The following is a 21,526-nucleotide window of genomic DNA, read 5'->3' as shown; positions in this document are numbered from 1 at the left end:
CTGCTACCACGCTAGATAGTTCTGACCATTAAATGGAGAGGTGGTGATTTTAAGACTACGGTTGGGGTTATCAGTCATAGTAGTAGGTATAATGGAGCTCTTACTCCTAGGTGTTTGAGAAGTAGTGCACTCACTGGTGGAATCTACCATAGATATTGTGAACCCTCAACAAAACTAGTGCCATTCACAAACTCGGAAGGTGGAGGAACACAAGCACAATGACCACGAAGAAAATTAAAGAATTAAAAAATCATCAACATTTTTTTTTTCTTTCACTTTACTGCATTTTTTTTTTCACTTTATTCCATTTTTTTTTAATAATTTTTTTCAAAAAACAAAGAATAAGGTTACAGTATATACTAAACAACGAGAGGGTAGGTCATCAGGGTTATACTAGTCGATACACAGAGAGTCGCAGTCGGCAAGGAGTTGACCGAAAGGGTGCTACGGGATGGCCAGGAGGGTCGACATCCCTAGAAGAGTAATCTAGGGCTACTGACAGGCCTAGAGGAGAACAGAGGGTGAGTCAGAAATTTTAGCCAAGCACTGCGAGTGAGCTGTGACCCCTAGAACGACATGGGTGTTGCCTAAAATCAGCCAAGGTAGGTCGGAAAATAGAGAAGAGGCGCCGACTGGTGTTGGGTGATGGGAGAAGGTGGTCTGCTAAGGTTGGGGTGACTAACAGAGAATGAGGTGAGTTGGCTTTGATACCATGTAGGTTTGGATAATTGAATTGGATTAGTGAATGATTGTGATATCATCCCATTTTTATATTAATAAGATTAATAATTACAAGGGAGCCCCAAGGTATAGAATAATTACAATCGAATAATAACCCAACTAATAATATACTATTCTAACATATATGTTGTGTGTTGTTCAAGTGTTGTGTGTTGTGTGTTGTTCAAGTGGTAAAGATGTTTCCCAAAATATGAGACGTAGACATCATGAGAAGCCTTCACTTTATAATAGTATAGATATCTATATATGTTCTAATGGGTGTCCCGATGGGTGTGCTGTTAAATTTGTAAAATATAAATTTTGATTTAAAAGTATATATGTTGTGTACTACTCAAGTGGTAAAGATGTTGTTTCCCAAACCGTATGTCTTGGGTTCAAGCCCCACTCACCTCACTATATAATTGTGTTATAAATAATTTTTATTGGGGCATTTTTGGAAAATCCAAAATATGAGACGTAGACACCATGAACATCCTTGACTTTGTAGTAAGTACAGATTCACTTTATAACAAAAATAGATAGATAGATATGTAAGAGAGAGAAGATATGTGTGTGTGTGTGTGTCATGTGGTGGCAATTGTGCTGTGACAATGGTGATGGTTTATTTAGGCAACCATAGCGTCTTTGTGTGAAGATGGTTTTAGAGAGTGGAAGGGAAAATGGAAGGGATGACTATGTTTGGTTGCAAAGATAAGTAGTAGGATGGGATATTTTGAATTGAGGTTGTTTAGCTATAGTTTAAAGTACTTGGTAATAATGTAAACTTACTATTTCTATCAATGGGCGTTATCCGACAATTCCAACAAAGGAGAGCAGTGTAATTTCAGAAATTACAAGGGAGGTATCTGTAATTGTCAGAAACTTTAGGGGAGGTCTATGTAATTAGCCCTAGTTTAATTAAGAGTTTTATTTTGGTTAGGTGTTTTATTAATATTGGTTTTTTCTATTCTATTAGGATTTGGTTTCCTATTTTGATTAGTTTTCGTTTGACTTTTTTTATTTTATTTTAATCAACAACAAAAGGAAATTTATTAATAAATAAAAAGAAAGCAAGAAGGGGACAAGTTGTCCATTTCAAGGCCAACAGCCATTACACTAAGCAAACCCCGAAAGAGCTCCTATACATCACAAACTACTTTCCAATATTTTAAAAATAAAAAAGAACAGAACCCCTTTAAAAGGGGGGAAACAGATGCCCAAGGTAATGAAGTTTATCAAGGATTAAGGCTAACTACGCTATAACTTTGGAGTTGGCACTGTTGCATAATATATATATATATATATATTTGCATTTTCTTATGTTTAATTGCAAGTATTTAAGCAGTACTCATTTTGTACCATTCTGTGGATATCTATGACTATGAATTCTCGTTTTTTCCTCATTTTCTTCAATTTGCACATATACCCTCTACTGACCTCTGTGAAATTTTGGCTGTTCTGGAAGTCAAAAGTATACGAAACTTGAACGGGCATAGCATTGGGTGCTATCAAATCCATGCTGGAAAATCTGTTCCCATAGTGAAAGGAGGTGAACAGACAAAAATGGAAGAGGGTGAATTTTTTGCAATTGAAACTTTTGCATCGACAGGTAATGTTTTTCATTTGGCCGGGGAGAATTTATATTTGATCCAACAGAGTTCATGCTTCATAGAGTAAGCAAAATGTGATGGACAATATGCTAACCATTTGTTAACTTTCCAGGTAAGGGATATGTAAGAGAAGATCTGGAGTGTAGCCATTACATGAAGAATTTTGATGCCGGCCATATTCCACTTCGGTTACCCAGAGCAAAGCAACTGCTAGCAACAATTAACAAGAACTTCTCAACATTGGCCTTTTGCAGACGTTATTTAGACCGCCTTGGGGAGACAAAATATCTAATGGCATTAAAGAATTTGTCTGATGCTGGTATTGTTCAGGTATGCCTTTAGCTTATTATATGACTGAAATTACAAATAGCTTATTGTTCAGGTATTGAGTTAAAGACTTTATCAATTGACTAAAATTGCACCTTTGTCGCCATTATATGTTGTGCAATAATTTTTTTTAAATAGATTATATCAACAGGGTGTGTGCTTCATCAGTTGTATTTGCTCCTTAGTAGCAGGAATCGTTCAACTTGCTCACGATTCTTCCTCAAAAGCGCGATTCTGCGCTTCTGACTCAGATTCGCAGAAGAATCGCGAGTTTGATGATAGAGAAACGCGAATCTGATCGCGGATCTGTCGTCTTCTCTTCCTCTCGATCGGTCTGTCCCTCCCTCTTCTCTCGATCTCGATCTCATGACTCGTCTTCTCTAGATCGATCGATCTCGTCTCGTCCCCTCTCTCCCTCGATCTCGTCTCGTCCTCCTCTCGATCGATCGATCGATCGCCTCCTCCTCTGTCTCGCCTCTGTCTCGCCTCTGTCTGAGCCTCTCTTCTCTCTTGTTTTTGTTTATTTTATTTTATTTTATATTTTATATTTTATTCAAATATTAAATGTATTTATAATTATTCTAATATATTTTCTATTTATTTATTTTACCTTTATAAATATAAATAAATGTAATGGGTTATATATATATATATATATATTAAGTTAATATTAATTTTTATATCCACAAAATAAATAGATTTTAATTCTAAGTAAAAACACAATAAAATATAATTTATAACAGTTTATGATAGTTATAATATATTTCAAATATTAATTGGAGAAAAAAAATTATATCTCACAATATTTTTATATATATTATTTAAAAATTATATATAAATTAAAAGTATTATCAATAAAAATAATATATAAGATAAAAAAATAAAAAGTATATTTAAATAAAACATAAATGTTGTTTATTAAATAAAATATAATAAATTTTATTCAAAAATAATGACAAGAGTTCTAAAAAATATCACTCCACTACTTTTATTTGTTATTCATTTTTAAAAAATATTTTTTATGTTGTATTTAATTAATTAAATATTACATAAAAATAAAAAATTTCTAACATATATATGTTAATTAATTTTTTTTAAAAAAATGTTTATATAGATAAATTAAAAATATTTCAATAAAAATAATATATAAACGCTCCCAAATTACGACTCCTTTACATGGCCACGCTTTCCCGCTCCCGCTCCCGCTTCGTGCAACTAAGATTTGCTCTATTTGTTAATATTGTTGGGAGGTTGTGGTGACTGGTCAAAGTGGGGTTTTATATTCATTCTATGATAGTTTTTTGCTTCTTTTCTTGTAAGATATAAATCAGACAACTGATTACTTATATCTTACCATGCAAGACTGGCTTTCTACAAGATCATAGTAAATGAGTTTGCAGTTTAATTTGTAGTCTGGTGGTAGACGAAGGAGGGGGTGGCTGTTTAAAAAAAAGGAAAAAAGAAGAGATGATGGGGCTACAAGGAAAAAGAATTCTACATGGAGCATGCATGGGCTTTTGACTCTTTATGTCCAAGCTTCATTTGTCTTATTTTCATTTCTTCTATGGGTAGTATGCTGCTAAGACATATTTACTTTTGTTTTATTAGGCTTTATGTGTGTAGTTTAGGTCGTAATTTCTAGATTTGCTGGACATGGGCCCTATTCCAAGTATTTTAATTCCTTCCTACATCATAGGCCTTTTTGGTTTGAGACGGTTCATGCATGTGATATGGGGAAAATTTGATGAGGTGGTTCCAGGCTTGAGCAACAAAAAGTTTTTATGATGTCTTGTCTTGTTTGAAATTAGGGTTTAATGAGAAGTGGAAATAATGAAGTGAAGATTGAAAAGTAGGAGATAACAAAAAGTGAACATTTTTGTTACCTATGTTCAATTATTAATAAGAACAGTGAAGTTAGAGATGATTTGAATAATAGAATCATGGTAATTTGGCTAAGTGGAGGAGTGTGTCTCACATATCTACAAAATTGAAAGGAAAAATTTTAGGAAATAGTTATAAGGCTAGCAATATTTTATGGGACAGAATGTTGGGCAACTAAGAAACAACACATTCATAAAACGAGTGTAGCTGAGACGAGAAGCCTTAGGTAGATGTGTGGTGGCAGTAGGAAAGATAGAATAAGAAATGAATATATTCGTGAAATGGTGGGAGTAACACCAATTGAAGATTAGGCGAGAGAGGAGTTTAAGATGGTTTGGTCATGTATAATTGTAACTGTATTGAAGAGTAATATGATCTCCATAGATAAATATATTAGGGGAGGATGACCTAAATTAACATGGGATGTGGTGGTGAAAAAGGATACGAATTTATTTAATTAAAATGAGCATATAGCCATTGACAAAGCAAAATGGCTTAAAATGACTCACCTTGGTTTGATTTGTTTTTTTGAGTTCATAGATTTTCTAGACATTGATAGCAAACTTGGGTATGATTCTTGCATGATTGTCTTGTTCTACAAAGCAAGTCAATGACGCCGAACTAATGGATTATAACATTTGACCCTTATTCTAGATATTAAACACTTGATGAAGTTTTTGGGGTTGCCACGACTGCTCCCTTCAACATCTCTGGCCTTGGCCACTGCTTGCAAAGCCGCAGAGACACAGATGCAAATATCCTAATGATACAAATAATTTTTCTATTTATAGGTTAGGCTTTGTAAATGTTATAAGATAGAAGGGCATTTATGGGTAGTTTGTTACAGACAATAAGGATATAGTATCGGAGATTCTATTTACACCCAGTAAATTTCTTATTACACCCCTGCTGTGCATTGTAACACCTGTATGTACTCTATGAAGTAAGGCTTGTACATGTAACTATAAAGAGATATTTATGTGGTGTAACCGTGTAATTAGAAGCCCCCATATAGTATGGGGCATTAACAAAAATCACTAGAATGGGTTTCAAACATGGCACGAAGTCAATTTCACCAAACATGAATTTTTTTTTAAAGGACTTTGAAAAGCATTGCCAAACGCTACCTTAAAGTCCTAACATTTTTTGATGTACTCAAAAAAGTTTTACAAGGCGTGACAAAAATCAAGAGAGCTCTCATCTTTCAAGGTCTCGTTAAATGCTTATTTTGATTAATGATGGCTGAGTTGTTTGTGCCTATGCTAATTTTGTACTTCTCCTTGCTTCCTATTGAATTTTTTGTATCTTGCTTTTACTGAATGATTTATTTATTACAGAATTTTAAATTTTTTATCGGGTAAGTTACACTTTGTTCCCTTTATGTTTGGCTATTTTCTCACTTTGGCCCTTGAAGTTTTTTTCCCACTTTGGCCCTTTATGTTTGAAGTTATTCCCAATTTACATCTAAAGTTTAACTCATGTTCAAAATTAGACAAAAAATATCATGTTAGTTGCCACATGACAAAAATATATTATTATATTGGGCTTTGGGTTTGTGTCAGATATATGAGTTATAAATAATAAAGTATTGAGTAAATTACACTCACCTCCTTTTAGGTTTGAAGAAAATACAGTTAGCTCCACATTTTTGGCATAATTACATTGACCTCCTTCAAGGTTTTAATTTACATAACACTTGAGCCCTTTTTTATCAGTAATTCATTAGTCTTATGAATGAAAAAAATGATGTTATCATCTCTTTCCTACTAAAATGGGTATTTTTCTTTGTTTATTTCAACGTCTAGCTACCATTGGCCCATTGGCATTAGTTTCAGTTACTTTAATCATACTAAAAGGGAGGTTAGTGTAATTATGCCAAAGCGTGAGGCTGACTGTATTTTCTTCAAACCTCAAGGGAGGTGAGTGTAATTTACCCTAAAATATTTTTATGCCATCTGGTTGTCAATGTGTCATTTTTTGTCAAATTTTGGACGCAAGTTAGCATTTGGAGTAAATTGAGAAAAATTTGAAACATAAAGGGCCAAAATGGGGGGGAAAACACTTTAAGGCTGTGTTTAGTTCATGGATTTAGGGAGGGATTTGGAGACCTACCTTTTCCCTTTCCCTTTCCCTTTCCCTTTCCCTCTTCAAATCCGTGGACCAAACACAACCCAAGGGTCAAAGTGGGAAAATGGCCAAACATAAAGGGGACAAAGTGCAAATTACCCTTTTTTATATGCTTTTTCTTTTGTCGTACATCTGCCTCTCCATGTGTATGGGTGGGGACTTGGTTTGGAGTTGGAACCTCATACATTTCTGGATTTGGGACTCCAACCTACCTTACCATGAAGAGGATGTGTTTGCCAAATGTAGTTTATCCTCGTATCATTTATGCAAGGCAGCCATGAACTGATGATTATCTTTAATATCTTTATTTTATGTTTTTCTTTTTGATATGTAAAACTAAAGATATGTACAAACAAATTCTTCTAGATGAGAATAGAATCACAGGTAGGTAGGACCCCAACAACTTCTTGATGTCAATGGACCACAAATCGTTGTAATTAATGTCCTTGAGTTGATGTCTTAATTTTAGAATGGTGTAGGTTTGAACCATTTTAACATGTTAATCTATTGTTGTGTTAAATATACTATTTGAGCTTAAAAAGAAGAAACTTTACTTACTCATTTATTTGTGGCAGTGTTACCTTCCTCTGTTTGACCTTCTTGACATGTTTATATTTTTGCCGTGTTATCTTTATACGAATTGAACATATAAAGAAGTCTTTTTCACTTATTTTTGGCAGCCTTATCCTCCTCTTTGCGACATCAAAGGCAGCTATGTATCTCAGTTTGAGCATACCATATTACTCCGACCAACTTGCAAAGAGGTCATTTCAAGAGGTGATGATTATTGATTGTTGACAAAGGTTTGACATGTTGACTGGATGATACCAGTCTGGTGGCTCCATATTCCAATCCGGCTTATAATAAAGGCACTGCAGTCCTCTGTTATGCAATCTCTCCCTATCCATCCCCAGCTCTTCTACACACAACACACACACACACACACCCTTCTCTCTTCCCTACAAGTGATTGTTTTTGGTAAATTGTTACACTCCCTTGGAATGCAATTTGATGCCATTATCCTACTGGTTTTGTGGAATTGATGATTTGCTTATTGGGATTCCAACGCCCAAGTTGTTGCTATGATTTTCTTGTCTAAAATTTGAGTACTGTGGTAAGAGATTTCATGGAATGCAAGGAAAAAAGAGAATTTCTTTAGGCTCCTTTTCTATTTATTCTTGACATGAATATAGAATAGGCACATGCTCTGCTTTCTTTGTCTAAAAGGTGAGTGTAATAGACTTGGTCCCTCGTAAATTTTGGGTTTCTCAATTCCTTTCTTATTTCTTCTGCATTTGTTCTGTCCGCGTCCCATTAAGGAAGTGGGGTTTTCCGCATCCTATTAAGGAAGTGGGGGCGGGGATGGGTTTTACTTGTTCTGCCCCATTCTATAGGATTCTCACTCCGCTTATATTATTAAATATATTTACATGTATATAATATATATATATATATATAATTTAATTTTTTTTCACTATAATAACATTAAAAAACTAAAATATTATACTTAATATTAAATTTTACTCATTTATTTGCTATCTTATATGTTGTAATTTTTATTTAGTATAAATTATTATTCGTAATATATTATATTATTTATTATTTTTATCAATATTTTAATTTTTCTTATAAAATTAACTCGTCTTTTGTCCCGCTATCATCACCCCTGATTTGACTCACACTCTATATGAAATGGGGGTGGATTACGACAAACCTGCCCGTGACCATCTCTCACACTGTTCAGCTCACTAAATTAGAACTGGGCTTTGATTTAGAATCAATTGAGTTTTGTCAAATCTTGATTCTGAAATAAGTTGAACACAGTTTTGTTTGACTACTCATCGTGGATAGCCGGGGCCAAGCTTGCACTGGAGACATATGTAGCCTGAGCCTGGTATGTTTGTAGCGTAGTTATTCAAATGAACAAATTGTCTCGAAGAGAACTTGTGGTATGTTTGTCTTCTTTCAACTGTGAGTGCTAGTTGTGATAGTCCAACTGCTGTTTTTTTTTTAAATCTTTCCTTAACACCATATTTTTCTTATGAATGTTGTTACATTGTTGCCTAGAAAAGAATGAATAATTGTTACACTATTGTTTAGGTAATGCATGTATGCGCTTTTTTTTTTCTTATTCTTTTCTTTTCTTTTCTTTTCTTTCTTAGAGGGTGAAAAAAAAAAAAACCCTCCACATATATGGGCTAAAGTGGGCAGCCTTGGGACCAACAATAGGTGTGATGTTTGGGCTGGGCTGGGCTGGGCTGGACCAAATTTGGGTAAACATGAAGTCCCATAATAAGTAAGGCAAGCCTAACACGAATCTATCTTGGCCTGAATAATGTCCATCCCTGTTGTCAAACCGGGGCAAGCTACTCACGAATTTACCTTTCATTGATTACTAAGCCAAGCCAAGTCTACCGATTGTATTTCACTCATAAGCCACACTATTGTTGAGCATTTAGGTCAAATACAACTTTATGCCTTGCATCTGTTGCAATAAGTATTGCTTGTCCGTGGGTCTAGTGTCAATGCCATATTATTCTATCTCACCTTGTTGTCTTGGCATGCCTCGATTAGGTTGACATAAGTGCGAGGTGCCACTACATGCAATCATGTATCCCTAAAGCTTAGGGTGCTAGCAAACCATCCATATCGGAAAAACTCGATGTCCTAGGTGATAGGGTTTGTAAATACTCCTCAATCTGCTTTTTCCAAATTGTCACAATGTGACATCTTTTTCCCAGCCAACTTTTGACTAAGGAGAGCCCTTCCATTTCACTAGTTAATGAGTCGTTCAATCCTACTTGCATTGCTCTGTCCCTTTGTCTTGTGATCTAAAATTCTTTTGACCTTCATATCAAATTGCTTTTGAATCACAAGAGGGCTCAATGCACTTGCTTCCTTGCATGTTCATCATATCCTCATGGATTGGTTTTAGAAAATTGACATAAAACCTATCCAGCGATTTTAGTTGATAAACAACATTGCCAAGCATTTTCATCATTTCAAAAGGCCTATCATATTTTGGAATTAGGCTATGATGGATGGTTTTGCTGCTAATTTTCTTCCAGATTTGGGGCGAAATTTCAACATCACTTTATCACCCACATTAAACTCCAACGGTTGCCTTCTTTTGTCTACATATTTCTTCATACAACGAGCAACTTTTTACTTGCGCTCTTGTGCCTCATGGGGAACAAGGGGTTCATATTCTAAAGCCAACTTGAATGGACTCATTCTAGTGGTAGAGGACTTGTGCAAGTTATAAATAAATAATAATGATAAAAAACTATAAATAAATAATAATGATAAAAAACTATGTACTATCCATCAACTTTACTAGTTCTTTTTGACTAGCTGTATAGCGTTGAAGATAATCTTTGACTAGCCAATCAATAACTACCAACATGGCGCACAAAAAATGATATTGCCCATTTTGACTAGGTGTTGCGCTTGACCTCGCTTTGGGAATGCTGCCTGATGATGAAACTCAAGAGATGTTTCGGAACTTTTGATTCGTCAACTTTCACCAGGAATCGAATGCACTAGGATGGAATTTTGCCTAGCTAAACACCCTAGCCAACCAATTCTAGACCTATTTGAGCCATATTGGATTGCTTGGGGTTCAATTTCTTTAATTCTCCCCTTACCTCTTGCAATCTTGGAAAGAGGTTTTACCTTATATGATATGTGAATTTCTAAATTTGACCAATGCTAGTTTGTATAATTTTCAAAAAGCTTTCCAGTAATATGAAATTTGTCAAAATTTGATTTAAAACAAAGGTTTGATAGTTGTTTTCTTATCACTCGTCAATTTTTTACAAGCAAATGCAAAATGGCCTTTTTTTAAAATCTACACTTCAAGATTGCACTGAGCTTTTTTATTTTAATCTGGGCTTATTTTATTACTAAATTAAATGATTTTCAAAAAAAGTTGGGTAGCCCATGCCCAAAAATTCGTTTTGGAACCCTAGAAATCGCTTAGTGTTTGCAAGAAATCACAAGATGGTGTGAATCATCAAGAGGTAGTCAGATCGGCCAACTATCAAACTTTTCAAACGAAGAAATGTCGGACCAGCTCTGTGAGTTGGTTTGGCCATGGTGACATTTTTTTTTCTTTCTTTTTGATTTTATCCTAATTTGTTTTTACAAGTCCCACGTCATTTTTTTAGCTCAAAACTTGTTCACTAGTTGTATAGAGAATCTCGAGAAAAGCTCGAGCACACGAATTATTTGATGGCTTCGAATGTGGAGCAGAAGAACCATGCAAATTCAAAAGAGAGAAACAACAACAAACTAACAAGGCATAAAGATTTACGTGGTTCAACTTAAGCGTACGTCTATGAATAATCACAAAAAGAAGGATTCCGCTAGCAAAGAGAAGGATTTCATTAAAGCAATATCTCACAAATAACTAAGCTCACCAAACTCAAAATATAAGTTTTCTCATCAAACCCAAATCCTCTCTACATAAGTCTCATGAAAATTAATATCAATTTATCTCAATCTCTCATCAACTAACAAGTTCTACCAATAGAATTGAAAAGTTCAACCGAATTAATGAGAGACTCCACCTATTTATAGCCAAAGAATCCTTCTAAAGCAAAATAGATTTCTTTCCAATATAATCCATAACCAACTAGAAAACACTAAATCCAAAACTTTATGAAATCCAAACCAAGTCAAATAATTTTCTCATAAATCTAAATAAATATGGGAGTCAAAACCAAAATGTTTGACTACCCACAAATCCTATTCCAATAATGAAATAAAAATATCAAATTCAAATCCTATTGAGATTGGACATTAAGCCAATAATCTAACAAATCTTCACTTTGGCAAAATGCCCAGCTGCAACGAGGCAATCAACCAACACTAGTGTCCTATATAAATAGAGACGGAACCAGAATTCCATCATCGGAGTGGCCAAAAATAAGATGTAAGTCAAGTAGGTTCGATCAGGCTCGAGACTTGCCCAAGTCTAGTCCGAGTAGTGCTTGGAATTGTCCATATTTGTCCAAGCTCAACTTGCCAACCTAAGGTGTTTTGCGCAAGTCTGCCCAAACTCAATAAATATAGTTCAAGTTAGGCGTATAGGTTGTCTACAAAAGATTGTTGTGCTATTGACCTTAATAAAAAATTTTCATGACAAATTGATAATAAACTATTTGAATTTGTCATTTCTTACATCTAATTAAAATGAAATTTTACTTGAAAAAAGAAATTATTTGAAAATAATAAAATATTCAAATAATTTGTTATTTATTTATTATATCTACAATCTATATCTCCATTTTTGTTTCTCATTTAAATTGTTTTTATTAAAATATTAAAATTAATTCAAGCAAGAAATATGAATATTCTTTTCTACTTTTATTAATGGTTATTTTTTTTTTTAAACTTATAAAGTTCAAAAACTTATAGCGAAAAAAAAGTAGAAAGTTAAGGAAACACAATAAATTGTGAGAAATAAAATGATAATTTAATATATAGGTAAATTACACTTAATTCCCTTGAAGTTATGCAGTGTATTTAAAGGGTATTATGATTATTTATACAATCAAATTAATACGGTTTGAATTAAATTAACTGAAGGTTAAATATTGACAATGCCAAAAAAAGAAAAATCAATATGATTTTAAAAATCATAGGACAATTAGAAATCTCATGGGAGGTAACTCATTTTCTAGACTAAAATAACTAAAAAAAAAAATTAAAAAATTAAAAAGATAAAGAGTCATTTTACATTCTAAACGAACCCTTAAGTTTATTTTGTTTTTTATTTTATTTTATTTTTGACAAACAAAATAAACATTCGAAATGGCACTCAAACCCATTCTGTAATTCGGTGTATGTACGTACATCTATCAAATATGGCTGCTGCTACTGCTACTGCTACTGCTAAAATTCTCTCTCGATATTTGTGTTCCCATGGTCTTCTCCAAAAAGATTCGGCTCGTCCGCTTCTACTATTATTACTGTCTCAACACTCTGAACGAGAGGATACGCGGGAGACCAGGCGGGAAAGAGAGAGGCGTCGATGCCCCTTATGGACTCGGAGGAGGCCGATAGGTATATTCAGTTGGTAGTTGGTGAAATTGAAATTGAAATTGAAATTGAAGGGCGTGGGCAAGGGCGTGGGGGGTGATATGGTTGAAGTTGGAGGAGGAGCTTTCAGCTACAAGGTCGACCCCTACACTCTGAGGGTCGGCATCGGACGATTTGTTGGGATTAAGTTCGACATTCCCAAAGATTCCACCCAACCAATTGAGTATGTCTTCATAGAGTATGCCGATGGAATGGCCAACCTCCCTGTTAAGCAAGCCTCTCGCATGCTCTATCGATATAATCTGTAGGTCCTTCCTTCATTTCCCTACTCTACTCTCTCTCTCTCTCTCTCTCTCCCCTTTCTTTTTCTTTTTTGGTTTGCCTTTTCTTTCAAGTTTGGCATAACCTAAATAATACAAAAAGTCAAAAAGTCACTATCCTATTTAAGTCACATCATCTTATTTAAATCACATCACCTCTCTAACACATCACATAAAACCCAACCCAAACCCAACCCATATAAGCCAATAAATCAAAAAATGTACTTTTTTAAAACATCCCAAACCAACCCTAAATAAAATAAAATACACTAATACTATCCTCACTATCACGCATTCAATATATTTGTTTTGCAGTTTTCATTTTCACTAGATGGAAATATATTTTCATTTTCAGCTGAATATTATCACTCAAGTGTGTAGCCCTTTAAGGTGGTTTTGGTATGGCAAATAAAAATTATCAAAATTTCAAAACTATTCCAATATCATACATATCACTATAGAAAAATCATCATAGTATCAAAATCTATACAACTTTCAAGTAATATGAAATGGAAGAAAATTAAATGTCAATTAAATACGCACAATAACCGAAATTATTTTCTTAAGTTTATTTATGAATTAAACAAGGAGTCAATCTTTGTCAATATTCTAATTAATGGTGGGTTGAGTTTGTGTGCAGAAGAATATGAAAAAATTCAAGGGAATATATATAATTTTACAAGGAAAAAAATTAAAACATTTTCAAAACCTAAACTAAAAATGTAATTTCCCAAAACACTTGCCTCTCATGGCCCTGTACTAGCTCCTGGCCCTTTAAATCCAATTCTAATGTTCATGATGATGAGAATATTATGCTAATTATGTAAATATATTACATAGATTGTGTGAATCTTAGATTGATTGTAAGAATATAGGTTTATTCTTATTTCCTTTTTTAGATTAGGTCAATATAACTCGGTTGTATTCTTTGTATTGCACAATTGAATATACAGAAAACTTACATGGTTTGAGAGCTACACGATTGTTGATCTCCTGGTGGCTAGGGTTTTGCACAAATTGATTCTTTCTCTGGTTCATCTAGTTTGATCAAATACGGTTCAAAGTTTTCCTTTGTTTGAAGATTCATTTGGTTCGTAGTCTTCTCTCTGTTTGCTGACTGGTTTTCCTTCGTGACTGGGTCTCACGCGCGACTGGTTCTCTCTGTATCGTTGGAGGTAGACGCTTGGCTCTCTGGTTCATGAAGACCTTTTGGTTCTCTGAAGCTGTCTTTGAACAGCTGTTGCGAGTCATCCAACCTGAAACTGTGACCCATCTAGTTTGTGGCTCATCTCCTCTGCTTCGTATCTCAGTCTCTAGTCCTCCCTCCTGTTCGTGACCCTTCGACTGGTGCATGCGACATAGTTTGAGGGCTTTTTCTAGTTCGAAGAGTTGTGCGAGGGTTCTCTCTCTCTTTCTCTCTCTTCGGTTCGTGAGGTTGCCAAGTTAATCTCTCTCTTTATGCCTCTGTTTGTGACTCTTGGTTCACTCGCGAGGTTGATCTCTCTATCTATCTCTATCCACGACCCTTCGTAATTGGTTTAATCTTTACGTTTAAATTTGTGGGTTATTACGTTTTGGACCATGCATTCTTCTGATTTTTACACTGTGGTCATCTGGTTCTGGTGTATTATAGTTTGACTCCTCAGATTTTTGGCTACTACACTTGAATCCCTGGTTCAACTATTTTGCTTTATTTTGGGTTTATTACACTTGAATCCCTCAGTTTTTTGGTTATTACGATGTCTTTGGCTTCCGATGAATGTGCCTTCTGTCATCAGAGGGGTCATTGGAAGTATCACTGTCCTAAGAAGGGATGCCTGCTTGCCACGTCTTCTCAACAATCTCAAACCTAGTCCCAAGCTCCTCCTCTGAGTACTTTTTGTCCCTCCATCAGTTCATTGCATCTGCTCCGACTCTTGATCCTGACTTGGCTTTCTTGAGTGCTCAGATTAGTCAACTTCAGTATATACTGTCTACCTCCCAACCCTTTCCATCTGCTTCGGTTGTTTCCCCTCTTTATTCAGGTTTGCTTAGGTCTTTTTCAGGTATCTCTTCGTTTGTCTAGATTTTTGACTCTGGTGCTTCTCATCATAAGACTTCTTATCTATTCTTACTTCGAAATTGTATTCCTTCTCCATTTCCTATTACTGTTAATGCTGCTAATGGATCTAGTATATCTATTATATCTGTTGGGTCTGTCCTACCGTCTGTTATGTCTGCTGTCTCTATTCCATCTATTCTTTATGTTCCTCAGTTATTTGTTAGTTTATTATCTATTAGTCAGTTTGATGTCTCCGGTTTTGATGTTATCTTTTCTTCTTCTATCTGCTCTGTGCAGGATCGAATGTCCAAGCAGCAGATTGGGATCAGCTATAGAGTTGGAGACCTCTATGTGGTGGAGAGCTTGCATTTGCCTATGAATACTTCTCCGACTGCCTTTTCCTCTTTTTAGTTAGATTCTTTATCAAGTCCTTTCTATTTGTAGCATTCTAGATTATGGCATTCTAGACCTCTATTTGTGGCATTTCAATTAGATTCTCCTACGGTCTTTAGCTCAATCAGATATATTGGGTAAAGTTTCACCTAGTCAACTTACCAATTGTCGGGGGTGTAAACTTGCCAAAATGACAACCTTACCTTTCCGTAAAAATACTTCTATATCTGATACACCATTTTATTTAGTTCATACTGATGTTTGGGGTCCTTCTCTTGTTCTCACTGAAGGGGGTTCTGCATGCTATGTGTCATTTGTTGATGACTGCACTCGTTACACTTGGGTTTTTCTTATGGCTCATAAGTCTTACTTCCACCCGAGATATCGTACTTTTCAGTCTATGGTCACTACACAGTTTAAGTTTACTATTGAATTGCTACAGTTTGACTTGGGTGAGGAATATTTTAAAACTGAGTTTTGTGAGTATTTGGCCAATTTGGGTACCATTCACCAGACTTCTTGTACTAATACACCTGTCCAAAATGGTTGCGTTGAGTGTAAACATCGTCATCTCCTTGAGACAACTAGGTCTCTTTTTCTCTCTGCCTCTATTCTAGCTTCGTTTTGGGGTGAGACAGTTCTTATTGCTGCTTTCTTCTCAACCGTATGCCTACTCTCCTTCCCTTTGGTCGGTCTCCTTATTAAGCTTTGTTTTCTTAACTTCCCAATTACTCATTTCTTCGTGTGTTTGAGTTTGCTTGTTTTGTCTTTTCACCCCGTAAAGATATGACAAAATTGAGTGTCCAGTCTGTCTTATGTGTCTTTTTAGGTTATAGTCTCACTCAGAAAGGTTATCGTAGTTATGACCTTGTTTTCCGTCGCCTATATGTCTTACGCTATGTGGCATTTTTTGAACGTCTACCTTACTTTCAGCTTCCTCCTCTCACAGCCCCAGTTTCCAAAGAGGATTTGGTTCATATTGATCCATTTCCTTCTGAGGTCCCTTCTAATGAATACATCTTTGCTGTTCTCCATGAGCTTGTTCCCTCTTCTCCTCGTCCCACCCCGCTTGATGAGTCCCTCTCCCCTGACCCCCATGAGTCTATTCCATTTTCTCCTCCTCCTCCTTTCCCCCTCCCCCACCTGCTCTTTCTCCTCCTCCGTTGTTAGTCTATTCTCGTCGCAAGGCTTTCCATCCACTAGTTGTCTCTGGCCCTGTTACTGATCCCCCTACTTCTAATGACTCTGATCTAGCTAACCGTAAGTATCCTTTTTACATCCATAAATAGGTAATCAAACTGGGTTTTGTTGAAACATGTTTTTCTCCTTCATACTGCACCTTTTTGTTTGCTATTCACTCTTTTTCAGAACCCTAGTCTTACAAGGAAGCCTGTCAGGATCCTAATCGGGTTCGAGTTATAGAGAATGAGCTGTTTGCTTTATAGAAGACTACTACTTGGGAGCTAGTTTCGTTGCCTGCTGGTAAGAATCTGGTTGGTTGCAAATAGGTCTATAAAGTCAAAACTGACTCTGATGGTTTTCTTGAGCGCTACAAAGCTCGCCTGGTTGCCAAAGGTTTCTCACGGGAGTATTGTATTGATTATGAGGAAACTTTTGCCCCTATTGCCAAGATGACTACTGTCCATACTTTGATTTCTGTTGGATGTTAAGAATGCTTTTCTTAATGACCATCTTACTGAGGAGGTTTACATGCGTCCTTCCCCTGGCCTTTTCCATTCCTCTGGACAAGTTTGTCGTCTTCGACGTACTTTGTATGGTTTGAAGCAATCCCCTCGTATTTGGTATGATTTCTTTCAAGCCTCTGTCACTGAGCTTGGATTTCATCCTTATGCTTAGGATTTTACTTTGTTTCTTCTTCACACCTCTGCTGGTTTTGTTGCCCTATTATTATATGTGGATGATATGATCATCATTGGCTTTGACTCTTCTGCTATCTCTAAGGTCAAGCAGCATCTCTTCAGCACTTTTGAAATGAAGGATCTAGATCCCATGCGGTATTTTCTTGGTATTGAGGTAGCTTCTTCTCCTAAAGGCTACTTTTTGTCTCAGGCTAAGTATGCAAATAATGTTATTCATCGTGGCAGTCTTACTGACACTAAGATTTCTGATACTCCCATTAAGTTTAATGTGAAGCTTAACACTACTGATGGTGTTCCTTTGGATGATCTTACTTTATATCGAGAGCTTGTGGGTTGCTTAGTCTATCTAACTGTTACTCGCCTTGATGTTGCCTATGTTATTCATGTGGTTAGCCAGTTTGTTTCTGCCCCTCGTTCTACACATTGGGCTGCTTTGGTTTGCATTCTTTGCTATCTCTGGGGTACTATATTTCAGGACTTACTGTTGTCCTCCACTTCCTCTTTGGACTTGGTGGCCTATACTGATTCTGATTGGGCTGGTGATGTTACTGATCACCAGTCTACTTCTGGCTCTTGTATGTTTCTTTGTGATTATTTGATTTCTTGAAAGAGCAAGAAACAGACTGTTGTTGCACGTTCCACTACCGAGGCTGAGTACTGTGCTATAGCTCATGCCACTGCTGAGATTGTTTGGCTTCGTTGTCTCTTATTTGATTTGGGTGTATCTCATTCTTCTCCAACCTCCATTTACTGTGACAATCGCAGTGCCATTTAGATTGCCTATAACATTGTCTTCCATGAGCAAACGAAGCACATTGAGATTGATTGCCATTTTGTTCGTTAGCATCTGCAGTGGCTCCATTTTGCTTCCTTTCGTCTCTTTGGCACTTCAACTTGTTGACTTTTTTACCAAGACTTATACCATTGCTCGTTTTCAGTTCCTTCTTGGCAAACTCTTAATGTTTTTTGCTAAAACACCTTGAGTTTGAGCAGGGGTGTGAGAATATTATGCCAATTATGTAAATATATTAAATTAATTGTGTGAATATTAGATTGATTGTAAGAATATAAGTTTATTCTTATTTTCTTTTTTAGATTAGGTCTATATAACTAGGTTTTACTCTTTGTATTACACAACTAAATATATAGAAAAACATTCAAAAAGCTTACAGTCTTCTCTACTTCTGTTTTATTTGAACTACTTTTTAATTTGTAGAATTTTGCTTTACTTGTAGATTTTTGATGCCAAAGTTATTCCACTGACTACAAAGAAAATAATTGCAAAGTATTTTCAACTCCTTGCATTTCATGCCTAAAATGTATGAGATGTCATCCCAGCCATGCGTGTGAGAGATGGGCTGGCCATTTCTGCCCAACGGCGTGTTTTGACTATATTTGGGAGATGGTATTTACGACCCACCCAGTGTTTTAAAAAGCTCTAGGCGCATTGAGGCGCTAAGGTCTCCTGGAGCTTAAGTGTGAGGCGCAAGGTGAGGGGCGTGCCTCATCGAAGCAAATGGGAAGTTTTTAACATGAAACAAATATTTTTAGAATTTCAAAAAAAAAAGAAAAAAAGAACGACATTCAATATTCCAAAAATTATGAAAAATAACATTCAACATTTCAAAAATAACATTCAATCTTACTTTGCCCTATACTATTTATTTTTCTTTTCAATTTATTAACGTGATTCATTTCTTTTTTAGATAAAGAACTCGCACCATACCTTAGTGGTTTTAATTTTAAATCGGGATCAAATTGCTTGATAGCTTCAATAATTGGCCTGAAACTATTGTAATTTACTACATTGTAAGTAATCCCAAAACCATATATCCATCTTGCAATCCCAGAGCCTTTTTTGATATGAAAATTGGGGCTCAAAGCATGTGTTTACATTTCATATTAAAGGGGTTGTAATTCTATATGGTTACACACACAAAGAATAAGGATGGAGCAAAAATTTAAATGAAGCACCTTGTGCCTGAGCCCAAGGCGCGCGCCTCAAATGTGCCTTTTCTACTGCGCCTCGCCTCAAGCTGTTTGAGGCGCCTTAGGTGCGCTTCGCTCCTAAGCGCGCGCTTAGGCGTGCCTTTTAAAACATTGGACCCACATTTTTCAAAGTATCCTAATATGAAGGTTGGACTCTTGAGTGGATTTCAGGTAAGATATGTTTTCGAGGTTGTTTATTGTCTATATCTGGATTAGACAAATGGTTGTTTAGTTGCTATAGGATCAGAACATTACATGCTAGACACTGATCAATTGTTTGTTATGAAGTTCTGTTTTATTAAGATGAGAAAGTGTTAAAGATTGATGTCAGAACCTTGCATTCAAACAATGGAATGTTTTAATGTAAAAGGTGTTTGGATGATTTTTTATTTTTTATTTTTCTTTTTTTGATCATAAGTATTAATATTTAAGTTTGTTTAGGATTTCAATGCACTTTTCAATATGTTCTCTAACTTTCAATGTTCATTTGTAGAGCTTTTTTTTTCATCTTCTCCTATTCATTACCATTGATGTCAAAAAAAGAAGAAGAAGAAGAAGCTATGGTTGACTTTCAAATCTATTCTCTCTTTGCTTCTTCCAACTTGAATTGATAAGTGATTATACTTTATGTTTCTACCTTATAGTGGAAATGGAGATAAGATTGCGTACATCTTACCCTCTCTAGTCCCCACTTTAGCTGGAGCTTTGTGCACTAGGTCACCCATTTTTCATATGCTTCTTTTTGTTGTGTCGGATCCTTGATTTTGATCTCTATCCTAAGACCTCCCTCTTCCCCAGCCCAGGGGTGTTTTCCTCTCTCCTCAGGTTGCTGATAGCCTCTAAGGAGTCTTGGTTTAGTCAGATGGCTCTCTTGGGTCTGGGTATGCATTGAAGTCCTTAATCTGTAATCGTTGGGGCTTATCTCTCTTTCTTCGTGTAATTCTCTTCTCTCTTCTCTTTTCTCTCTGTTTTCTGTCTCTAAAAATATATATATATATATATATAAATGTTCTCTTAAATTCTTTTTGTTCTGTTTGTTATGTTCTCCCATCTTTTGGGTTTGTGATTCGACAGTGTTTGCTTGTGAGGGTTCCTTCGTAGAGTATCCGTGGTGGAATTGACTAGTGGGTCTACTACTTCGCAGCCTGCTACTCAGGGCACGAATTTTGTTTTGATTACTACTCTGAGTCCTGTTTTGACTACTACTAAGACTGATTCCCTCAACCCTGGCCAGAAAATCACCACCTCTCTCTTTAATGGTAAGAACTATCTAGCATGGTCGTAAAGTTTGATTTTTTTTTTAAGAATGAAGGGAAGATGGAATATGTTGATGGACGCGTTCAGGCCCCCAGTACCACATATGCGGGTTATGATCAGTGGGAGATTACCAATTCTCTTATCATTGGTGAGGGATACTTGTCTATGGACACAACACAGGATATTTGGGAGGCTGTGGCCACTACGTATTCCCACAAATGTAATTTTTCACAGGCTTTTGAGTTGCGACGCTTTATTGACCGGTCCGTCCAGGGTGAGATGACTATCCTCCAGTATTTTACTTTCCTTAGCAATAGGTGGAAATGACTTGATCATCTTCAGGACCACAAGCTTGTTTATTCCACTGATTCTGTTGGTTACTGGAAATTTGTTGAACAAGTATAGGTCTTCAAGTTTTTGGAAGGTTTGAATGTGGAGTTTGATCCTGTTCGGAGTTATGTGCTTGGTATGGATGTGCTTTTTTCTCTCTCCAAGAAGCGTTTGCTTATGTACAGAATGAGGAGAGTCGTCGTTCTACTATGCTTCCGTCTGTCTCTTCTGATCGATCTGCCTTGGTTTCTGCACCCTCTAGAGATGGGGATTCGTGGTTCTCGTCCGCCTTCTGAGAAGGATACCCTCTTCTGTAACTATTGTCATCGCCCTCGCCACACTCGTGAGAATTGTTGGGAGTTGCATAGGCCACCATCTGGGGGTTGTGGAGACCGTTTTGGTTCTCGAGGGAGTCACTCAGGTCAGTCTCGAGGCCAAGGGCCCAATGCCCAAGCCCATCATTCTGATATAGTTGAGCCACAGTCCCCAGCTTTGGTTGTTTCTTCTGTTGCTATCTCTGGGTTTTCTACTTCTAAGTTGGAGGTTGCCCTTCGTCACTTGCTCGGCCATCGGGCATCTAGTTCATCTTCAGGTAACTTTGTCCAT

At 36.1% G+C, this 21,526-nt stretch overlaps 2 protein-coding genes across 25 annotated transcripts in view; both read left to right on the top strand.

The window, feature by feature from the left end:
* The window catches only part of LOC114257675 (methionine aminopeptidase 2B), a 45,123-nt gene extending 37,300 nt beyond the window's left edge, over window positions 1-7,823 (top strand). For all 3 annotated transcript variants that reach the window (XM_028197450.2, XM_028197452.2, XM_082898095.1), the window contains 3 exons: window positions 2,186-2,329; window positions 2,443-2,660; window positions 7,346-7,823. In XM_028197450.2, coding sequence (XP_028053251.2) covers window positions 2,186-2,329; window positions 2,443-2,660; window positions 7,346-7,456 — 473 coding nt within the window. In that variant the 3' untranslated portion in view covers window positions 7,457-7,823. The remainder of the gene's footprint in view (window positions 1-2,185; window positions 2,330-2,442; window positions 2,661-7,345) is intronic.
* Window positions 7,824-12,534: 4,711 nt separating this feature from the next.
* The window catches only part of LOC114315788 (putative ATP-dependent helicase At3g02060, chloroplastic), a 53,318-nt gene continuing 44,326 nt past the window's right edge, over window positions 12,535-21,526 (top strand). For all 22 annotated transcript variants that reach the window (XR_014346009.1, XR_014346007.1, XR_014346008.1 and 19 more), the window contains exon 1: window positions 12,535-13,014. The gene's annotated coding sequence lies outside the window, so the exon portion shown is untranslated. The remainder of the gene's footprint in view (window positions 13,015-21,526) is intronic.

The sequence above is a fragment of the Camellia sinensis genome, chromosome 12 (assembly GCF_055761805.1).
Source record: "Camellia sinensis isolate YWXY chromosome 12, ASM5576180v1, whole genome shotgun sequence".
Classification (NCBI taxonomy): domain Eukaryota; kingdom Viridiplantae; phylum Streptophyta; class Magnoliopsida; order Ericales; family Theaceae; genus Camellia; species Camellia sinensis.
This window is presented reverse-complemented; position numbering and strand designations above follow the sequence as displayed.